Source organism: Silurus aristotelis (assembly GCF_946808225.1).
Source record: "Silurus aristotelis genome assembly, chromosome: 10".
NCBI classification, from domain to species: Eukaryota; Metazoa; Chordata; class Actinopteri; order Siluriformes; family Siluridae; genus Silurus; species Silurus aristotelis.
This window is the reverse complement of record NC_139583.1, coordinates 12,562,499-12,573,174: the sequence shown is the minus strand read 5'-3', so window position 1 is coordinate 12,573,174 and position 10,676 is coordinate 12,562,499. Positions and strand designations below refer to the sequence as shown.

At 37.1% G+C, this 10,676-nt stretch overlaps 1 protein-coding gene across 1 annotated transcript; it reads left to right on the top strand.

Annotated features, from left to right (window-relative positions):
• On the top strand, positions 1 to 4,471 carry foxl1 (forkhead box L1). Its single transcript, XM_083552127.1, has one exon. The coding sequence runs from the start codon at positions 2,047 to 2,049 to the stop codon at positions 3,142 to 3,144; it is 1,098 nt and encodes a 365-aa protein (XP_083408253.1). The 5' UTR covers positions 1 to 2,046; the 3' UTR covers positions 3,145 to 4,471.
• Positions 4,472 to 10,676: the final 6,205 nt, after the last annotated feature.

Genomic DNA, 10,676 nt, shown 5'->3' with positions numbered 1-10,676 from the left:
TTTTTTTTTTTACTATGAAAATAATTGAACTTCAGAATTCTTTGCATGCAACCATCAAGTATGAATTGTAATCTGACCAGAAACCTGCTAAAACTATACACACAAAACTGGTACCATGTGCAAAATTCAACTGCTTTGAAGCACAGATTTGTAGCAATTTCAGCAAATAAATAGCTGACATTTGCTTTTCATATATCCACATGTCTAATCACTGAAATATAAAAAAGTGCACCCAAATACATCCAAACAAATGTTATTAATGTTTAATGTAAAATATCCATACCAGTAAATTTACCCTGAATTATTGATTGTCAATAATTTCATTAGTTTTAATGGTCACATGACAAATGTGATAATAATGAAAGGACTCTAAATATACAAGATCGAAGGAATATGAACGTGAACAAGCAATGAACTCTGGTTATCATTTAAAAAAGTTATTATTATTATTATTATTTTTTATTTTATTTTTTTTACAACTGTCTCTAAATTTCTCTTTTGAACTTTACTCTTCAATATTACAGAACTGCTTGTGCTGTGTCAGAGAAATGGCAATCATGTTGTATTTTAAAACAAGGGCCCAACAATATCCATTTACTCCCAGTGCTTAGTGCTTGCACATGCTTCCAATTTTATATTTAATGTAGTAAAATGTTCAAGTGGTACTTCCTTGAGATTCCATCACAGTGAAATGTCTTTTTTTTACCCTGAGAAGTAGAGATTATGGGATTAGCTCTGCAAGATGTATGACACAATAATGCAAGGCAGGAGCTAAAACCGGGACAGTCATCTTCAGTGAGAGAGAGAGATAGAGAGAAAAATAACTGATTGATTTCGAACAGCAGAACATGCTCAATGCCCACACATTGAGACACATTGCTGTTGGGTCTGGCATGTCTAAAACTTTATGAATCACGGCCTGTGGATGGAAAAGTCAAACTCAGGAAAAACTTCTAAGTTTATCCATTGAAACCTCCAAACACGTAATGTAATCATGGGCCAGCTGTGTGCACTTGTAAAGTTGTTATAATCCCCCTTGCTCCTATAAACAGGAAAATACATAATATAAAGCATCATGTGCACATTCACAAAAAAATATAGTTTGCGGCAGTGTCCTGCCAAGTTCTCCTTTTTTGGAAATGGCTGCCATTTGACAGAAACAGAAAAATGACTGACGTTTGATTTGTGCATGTTTTATAGACAAAGATGTCAAGTGCCTTTGTCAAATGGATAAAGAGTGGAAATGGTTCAAGCTGCATTACTCTGGTGATGTTCCTGTTTAAAACTCAATGCAATTTATAATGCAATATGCTTTTAAAAAAAAATATAAACAATAATTTTGACAATCAAAATACTCTAAAATTGACGTGTAGGTTAAAACAATAGTTTTTTTTTTTTTATTATATAACCAAACCACGCCTAAGGATGAAAGTTTTTAAGAGAGAAGAATAGTCGGAGTTGTTTTCCTTTACATGCTTTGTTTTCTTTTCGAGCAGACCAGAGAAACCCAGAGCTCGAGTTCTGTCGTGTTTGCTTGTTCTCTCTGTGTGAGCAACTCTCAGCGTCGAGGGGTGGACGTGATCTTTCAAACATCAGATCAGCGCGTTTATGTATTGGGTGCCCGGAAATTTTTTCCAAATAAACACAGCTTGATTCGACTTGGGTGGGCAAACTTATCAACAGACTAATTCTATAAACAAATGAGGGAATAAACCAAGCTCACCATTGGCTGGTGGATCGGGAACACGCGGGAAGAGAGAAAGCCAGAGATCTGGAGAGAGAAAGAGAGAAAGAGAGAGCGAGAGAGAGAGACGCGGGGCTTTTGGGGGCAATGAAATTTTAATTAATGTGGGTGGGCTAAGAGAAACACAACGACTTGTTTATCATAGACAATTTATTTTCCAGCGCATAAAGTCAACATAAAGCAGCAAACGTGCAACAATTAACATTGCTGTCTGGTGCAGGAAGACTGACTGACTCCTGGGCATCTCTATGGACCGCAGCTCGAGTAGTTCTGCACCAGGGCGCATCTAAACGGGGCTCAGTATGAACTTGTACCACGGCCGGTTATCGCAGGGAGCCGCGGCTCTCAGCCTCACCAACTCGTCCTTGATTTATCTGTACGGTGGAGAAGTAGGAGGTGTGATACCTGCTCTGGGACTGTCCTCAGGCCGCCAGGAACCTCCACAGAAGCCTCCATACAGCTACATCGCGCTCATCGCCATGGCCATCAAGAGCGCACCGGGCAAACGCGCCACGCTGAACGGCATCTACCAGTTTATTATGGACCGCTTTCCGTTTTATCACGACAACAAGCAGGGATGGCAGAACTCCATCCGACACAACCTTTCGCTCAACGACTGCTTCATCAAGGTGCCCAGGGAGAAAGGGCGCCCGGGTAAGGGCAGCTACTGGACTCTAGACCCCAAGTGTCTGGACATGTTTGAGAACGGCAACTACAGGAGGAGGAAAAGGAAATCCAAACTGCAGGAGCCTGGAGAACCTAAACCGAGTCACAAACGAAATCAGGGCACCACCAAACTTTGCGCAGGGACACACGGGATCCTGACTACAGAAAAGGCACTAGCGGAAATGCTATTAGAGCGCAAAGACCAAGAACACCCCGCTTCAGGACGCGTCAGCTGCCCGCCGCACAACTCGCCAAAACGCTGCCGCGGTGCGCATCCGACCGGCGCGCGTCCCCGCTCCCCAGCCGAGGAACGAAGCGCGTCTCCGCCGAAATCCCACCGTCGATCTGAACTGCACTCTCCACACGTGCCCGAAATGCACGTCGGGAACGCGGCGCGCGCTGAGAGCACCGCTGGCGCTCCGGTTTCTGCGCAGCTTCGCGATTCCCTTCCGAAGCAGGACGGCAAGAGGACTTCGGACAAATCGAAAGAATTCAGCATAGACAGCATTCTGGCGAAAAAGGTGAACCGGCTACAACGCAGGTGCAGCTGCGGAGGCTCCTCGGAGTCGGCGTGTCTGGAGACGCGTCAGCGCGCGCTTGCGTCCGCGCTACTTCCGGCTGCGCACGCGCCGCACCTCTACACGAGAGCCTACCCGCTGGGCTCCTATATGTCCCTGGCGTGGCCCGAAACTCTGCTCCAGTACTGCGAGAAGAGTGGAGAGAAATTCTTCTGACTAATGGCTCATCTACATGCAATATCGATACCGGGACACATTGCTTGAAGCAGCAGACTCACATCTGTAACAGCTGTTTCTTAACTTCAATAGCAGGGAATAACTGAATCAAGCTTCCTCAAGTTCCAAAGGAACTGATCCAGCTGAACATATATATGTTTTAAAAACTGGATGTGGTCAAATAAATCCCCATCATTAAATACAATCTATTGTTAAATATTTTGGAGTGGTGACTGAACTATAAGAGTGTTACATTTACACATATTAACACAAGCAATGAACTAATATTCAGACTTATCAATCAGGATATACTGTATATAATGAACTATTTTATAATCTTCTGGGTCCAAACTTTTGATTACTTTCCAAAAACTGAATGCTACTGGATGTTCTTAAGTGCTTTATTGCTCACTGCAGTCTGCCTACAATTATAAATAGGCAATAATACAATCCATGTATAGAAGGACAAAATGTAACATTTTATAGTTACATGTAATAATTACATTGTGTATAATACATTGCATATAATACATGTAACATCAGTTCCTAAGATCAAATATCGGCCAAACAAACAACAACAACAAAAAAATGCAGCAGTGAGGCAGTGTTATAAAAAAAACAGAAAGATGTTTCTATGGTGGAACACTTGCTAATCCCCCTTCTACAAATCTTTAATTCAAATATTTATATAAAATAGTCCTTGCTAAATAACATCACTTTCAAATATTAGTTTATAGGTCATGTGGGTCATGTGAATGATTGCTAAAATTTTTTTAATGCCCTAATGCTGGTCTAGAAATGAGTCAAAATCTTCTGACCAATCAGAATGGAAAGTTCAGAAGTGCTGTGGTATAAAACACTATTACTGTAGGGCTTATTTCAATTGCTCACTCATATACCTGCCATGAATTATTATCATTAATATAATAATATTATTATTATTATTGTTGTTGTTGTTTAGCACAACTTGGGTGGCCCATTTCCAAGGTTCACATAAGGCTGACAGTGCATAACTCAGTTGATGTATTACCCATAAAGAGCTACGACCACGCAAACCCTCATGGATGTTGCTGTTTAAATGTAAATGTTTATTTGAGCTCTGATTTTATTACGCTCTATTCTGTGCTTGTAAAAAGAATACAAGATAAATTACAAATTGTATTACGTTGTTTGCTTTCCTTCGCTCCTTTAGTACCTCATGGATGCAAATAGTTGGGAAAAATGTTTAAAGCAAAAACACAGCAGGAGCATAGGAGTTGAATTTTTCGTGAGACAAAATCTGAGATGCTATAAATAATGTATAAATAAAATATTTTTTACACAGTAACTCTTCGTCTGAAATCCATGTTTGTAATTACCACCTGATTTATATCCTGGATTTTTCTAATGCAATAAAATAGATTTTTCTGTTAAGTACAAATTTAACAATTTGTTGAATGTCATATAACAGATTTCATTTGAAACCAGCAAAGTAGCTGTTAGTGTAAAGAACTGTATTGCAATTGCATTTACATAAGTAAAGCATTGTTTTTTTTAAACAACATTTCGCAGTGAAATGTTTTATGCTGTCAACATTTTATTTATTTGCAAAGGCATTTTCTAAAACAGTTTGGGCTTCAAATGAGATACTCTCAATCCAAAGTGACGCTTGGGCCGGACAGTTGACAGTAGTCTTGGACAGAATAGCTTGTCTAGATTTATCTTTAGAACCAAATCTAATCTTAGTCTGAAGAACCAGCCCCTTGGGTACCCACTTTATCCCATGCCACTATATATAGCCATGAGTCTGATTCAGCTGCACAGCCTCTGTCTGCAGCTTTACAGAGTGCAAATCAGGAATGCTCATGGAAATAAATAAACTTCCCCACATTTGAGCAGGGGGACTCACATTCACAAGCATTTCCTGTGTATAGGATTCTTTTGGTCGGACGTGTAAATAGAGCGACATACACCCAAAGGCTGGGAGTGGAGCAAGAGGCAGCGGCTCTCATCTATCCCTCTGCACAGATGTGAAACAGGCGCAAACGTTCCCTGATCGCTCAGCCTGAATTTTGAAAGGCAGTTATGAAATGAAAATAGCAGACACTAAATCATGTGTCATCATTCACACATTTGAAAGTCCTTATGTGCAAGAACTGACAATAAGTGATATCATACCAACATAAATAATTAACCATTAATATATTTTTCAGTGAAAAGTAATGTTTGTTGGACTGTTTGTCACAATCCAAAAGAACCCACAATACTTAATTACTTAATTTTTGTTTGATGAAGTAATGATCCAGCCTTGTGGAGGTGTACAATTTTGTCTCTAGTGTCTTTGGACAGCTCTTTGGTCTTAGGCATGTTAGTAGTTGGATTCTTACTGATTGTATGGTGTGGACAGGTGTCTTTATGCAGCTAACGACCTCAAACAGGTGCATCTAACTTAGGATAATAAATGTAGTGGAGGTGGACATTTTAAAGGCAGACTAACAGGTCTTTGAGGGTCAGAATTCTAGCTGATAGACAGGTGTTCAAATACTTATTTGCAGCTGTATCATACAAATAAATAGTTTAAAAATCATATTTTGTGATTTCTGGATTTTTTTTTAGATTATGTCTCTCACAGTGGACATGCACCTACGATGACAATTTCAGACCCATCCATGATTTCTAAGTGGGAGAACTTGCAAAATAGCAGGGTGTTCAAATACTTATTTTCCTCACTGTAACCATGAATGGCATCTTTGTATTTATTGACAACTCAGACACTACAAAAACAACCTCTTTTAGAATTTCATAGTGCTAAACCTTCACTAAATTTTCCCATATGGAAAAGTCATAAGATTTTGATATATGATAAGACATTTTTGTTTTGATCATTACATGAGGTTATTTGAATAATGTGTGAAAATGTAGCATATAAGTGCTAGTGATTGTATGAAAACTGTATGAAAACTGAATTATTCATGCGAGGAAAAAATTACTCATGGACAATATGATACATGCTTTATAAGTGAAAAATTTGTGTTTAAATTTCAAATATAAATCATGAGCAAACAATTTTTTAAGGGAAAGTATGCAGGTATTTATAGCAAAAAAAAAAAAAAAAGCACAAAGGTACAATACTGATCCTTAAAATCTATGCATTTACCTCAAATTAGTTCTGAAATACACTTGAAATGGTAATAAAATTTTCCTTGATGTTAGAATGCAATATCTTATAAGGTATATGGGTAAGGTTAAACAATATCTCACAGTAATAAAATACATTTCCACAAATAATACTTATAATAATATGTAAAATGGGACCAGGCTACACCCCATGTGCATAATATTTGAGCTAGTAATATGCAGTATATTTGCACATTTGCACTGGAAAATGCTAAACGTGGCACTTAAATAAACATTCCTGTGTAACATGATGATCCACCAAAAGCCCAACAGTTTCCCTATTTCTAGCACAAAGTGTTCTTATCTGGTCTTTTCCTGGAATGAGAAGAACGTTGCAAAAATAATGAACTGTTTTTTTTTCCATTACACTAGTAGTAATTTATCAGCCAGTAATATTTAGTGACAAAACCCCCACATCTTAGCAAGTAAATCTATTTTGAAAAAGGCAAATTTAACTGTTATGTTTTTTAAACAAATATAAGATTATTAAGCTATGGAATAGTTAATAGTGAACAATATTAGATTCAAAATGTAAAAAATCCATTCAAAAGGTGTGATCTGATATCAGATCTCATTTTATTGAAGCCTTTCTTCCTAATACAGATATGATTTAGTATTATGAATAACATTGCAATAGTGTAAATGTTTATTATTATACTGTCTTTAACAGTTATACCAAAGAAGAAGCTTGAAGACTGGCCAAGCTTTTCCTCTGTGGCCACAAGTATGATATCATGTAGAGCAAACGTTTTTCTTGACAGCTCAAAGTTTATGGGCCACAGATTAGAGGGAAAAACTCAAAGAATAACATTTTCAGTTTGGGCTTATTCTTTCACCAGTTTCATATTAAAATAAACATAGAAAAGAAAGACGATCCCCTCGAAGTGTTTAAAGTGTAAAATATCTGCATTTAGGTCTCAGAGAGCGTCATCCCTTCAATCTCATTTATTTATGATGAGAAACAGAGCACTTTCCCTCTCTGCAGTCAAAACCACAAATGCTCCATTGGGAGAGCTGTCAAAGACAAGCAGCCTTTTTCTTGCTGTTGACCAGTTGATAGACAACCAGAATATGAAGAGTTATGCTTGAAGATCAGTGTTGCATTCTGAGATCAACAAAACAAATATGACCAGATAATATAGAAGCTTTATTATTTTCTTATACACACATATATACTATTAGAAAAAGTATATCAAACTACAGGTGAAAACAAATACCTTATGGCAGAAGTTCTCAAAATCTTGAAGCCAGGGAGATAATTAACTGTAAATAGAGTAGAAGGCTATGCCATCATCTGTCTCTGTCTAGTGCTGTATATATATATATATATATATATATATATATATATATATATATATATATATATATATATATATATATATATATATATATCAGAAAAATATATATAAATACAGAAGTAGATGGCTCTTACAGTTCCTCTAACCCAGCTCAAACTCAAAACTCTTAACTTAACTCTTAACTTAGATAAGCATGAGACTTCTGTTTTCATGAGATGTGCCTGCAGGGTTTTCTAAAGAATTTAGTTTCTTTTCCTAGAGTATAAACAAAGTAGTAGACTAAATTAAGTTGAGCTGTCACGTCAATTATGGTCTTTGCCCTGTGAGCTTCATAGCTGACCACTGGCTCATGAGCGCACATACGTTTAAACTTCACATTCACTGGCTTTTTTGTTGTGTTCTGCAAGATTCAAATCCCAATGGTAGCTAGTAGCATACTAATAAGCTTTCTGGCATGCTTACTTAAAACCCTACGTATTTATATCTGTTCAGATCACATTATCTGTTCATTCAGTATCATTTATGAGCATTTGCGTCATTCTCCAAACTGTAAAATAAACTTCACTGAAGTCCTCAGAACAAATTTATTTCATGAACATAATCTGACTGTTTAAATATTAGGCTTATTCTGATGTGCACAGTTACATTTCCATTATTTATTGGAGCTATAGAACATTCGACCAGTGAAACACATCAGGACGACTTGTTTTTTGAGGTATGGTGGTTTAGATTAAACCTAGATTAAAACCATTCAACAACTCAAACATAAACAACTAATGGTGGGTTTTATATGTTTTCATTCAATTATCTAGAATAGAATTTAAAACTTCTTACCACACTTGGACTTACTCACCTACTCAAATATTGTTAATGTCTGTCAACAATATGTTGAGGCCTGATCAATATATCAGGGGTGAAATAAAGAGAAAGAAAGAGCAAGTGCGTTAAGCTTTATTTCATCCGCAATCACAGTCTTCAAGTTGACATTAAATCGTAATTTTTTAAGAGCAGTGCCTTCAAAAGGGGGTTTTAATCTTGCTGTTTGTTATATATTTTCACTCTCTGCATAAACAGATCTCAGTAGTCCAAATATGTGCTCTGTGCAGCGGGTGGGCTGGGCTGTGATGAAGATTGATGAGATTGCTGTGAAGAACATTCACTGCTAATCCAGTTACACTTCCGGGCACACTGTTTTATACATCATTATTTAAGTGGGGAAAGCAGAACATGAAAAAAGTTACAGAGGGTATAATACAGATGTGTGATAAATTCAAGGAAAATCGACATGAAGTGACTTAGTAAGCTGCAGGGCTATCAGGAGCCTCCAGAACAACCTAAATGGACCTTGGCACAGCTTCTATAAGTCTCTGGAATTGTACTACAGGGATGAGCACTAGCCTTTGAAAAGATATTCCCTCAGCTGGTGTTCTGATGATGGTGGTGGAGAATCCAGATTCTCTTACAGATATTCATCTGGGTTGAGGTCTGCTGTCCATGATGGCTGTAGGATATGATTTACAAAATATTTATCCTCATGAAACATGTTTGTGCCATGTGGATATTACTGTCATGTTGGATGATGCTACTTCTATTAGTATAGAAATATCTGACTATATAATATGGTCAGTCAGAGGCACCTGATTGGACTGATTTTTTGTAATGATAAATGGACACAAACCATACCAGCCAAATGTCTGTTTGGTTTCAAGTACTAAAAAAGATTTGTGTTACATCACTCAGAAGTGCATAAGTATAATATATAAATATAATTGTAATAAAAGCAAGGGTAAGTCACATCTGTCATACTATTTCTATTAATTATAACACATGCAGAAGTAAATGCAGTAAAATTAAACAGTGTTGGAAAAGTCATAATATTTTCTTAAGTTACTTATAAGTCGCTTTTGAAAAACAGTTTGAAAGTGTTTTTTACAGCACTCACAGAAATGATCAATATTTTACTGTTTGCATGGCTCACATCAGGATCGGATCATGAATGGGGTCCATGCATATGCACATGCACATATAACAACTACCACACACATGGAATTGTATTAATTCCAGCCACTGAGACACGTTCAAAAGAGTCAGGTATCCCTGTCCTTAATGAATCACTTAAAACAGTGGAGCCATATATTGAAAAGCTCTTTTGTCACCAGAAACTTGCTGCAGATTGAATGTTTACATACCTTTAAAAATTTCATGCCTGGAAAGCTGTAACATGAGGTTAACACAATAAATATCCAATCCGGCTCATGCATATGGTTTCTAGATCACACCGTGGAAATTAAAAATAACAGCAAAAAAACAAAGAGCTCTTTCGAAATAAACTTTCCAAGTGTTGTTGCATCGACCGTACTGATTCTTGCACAAATAACCAGCAGATTTGGGTATTTTCAGGGCATTTTTACACATGCTGGACTCGAAACGGCCAACTTTGGATCAGCTAAGCAGGCCAAAAAAGCTTTCTAAGAGTGGTTTAATTAGTGCTTTGATTTTTTTATTTGTATTCTCCACATTTGAACACGTACCGTCAGTGTTTTAAATATGAACATACACAGTTACCATGTTATAAAAATATCATATCTGTCCAATGGTTTAGTTGTGGTGAAGAAAGCTGTATAATGGAATTCTTACTAGCTAATACTGTAGGTTTACTACCAATTTACCAACTGAAGTCATATTAAATGTATTATAATTCGTACATATTCAGTGATAGTTTGGTCATTAGTTGATCAAAGTGCAGCTGCAACTCAGTTTGATTTAGAAATCGGTTTGCTGTTTGCTTCCTGGCTCACTTCCAAGCGCATTGGGTCAATGGCCCGAAGGCAATTGTGACACCCTTGTTGCATCAACTTTATCTAAAAACTGACCACCCACAAGCTGAGGAAATGTTTTTTTTGTTTGTTTATTTTTTTTACTGTCTATCTTCTGCCCATCCCTTCTACACAATGAATTAATGAGCAGTTTAGTTGTTTATCCGTGTTCTTCATTCATTGCTGTTATGTGTACTGAAGTGTTCTATGGAAAGTAATAATTAGTGCTTTATATAAAAAAAAATTATCCCAGGGTTGCAAG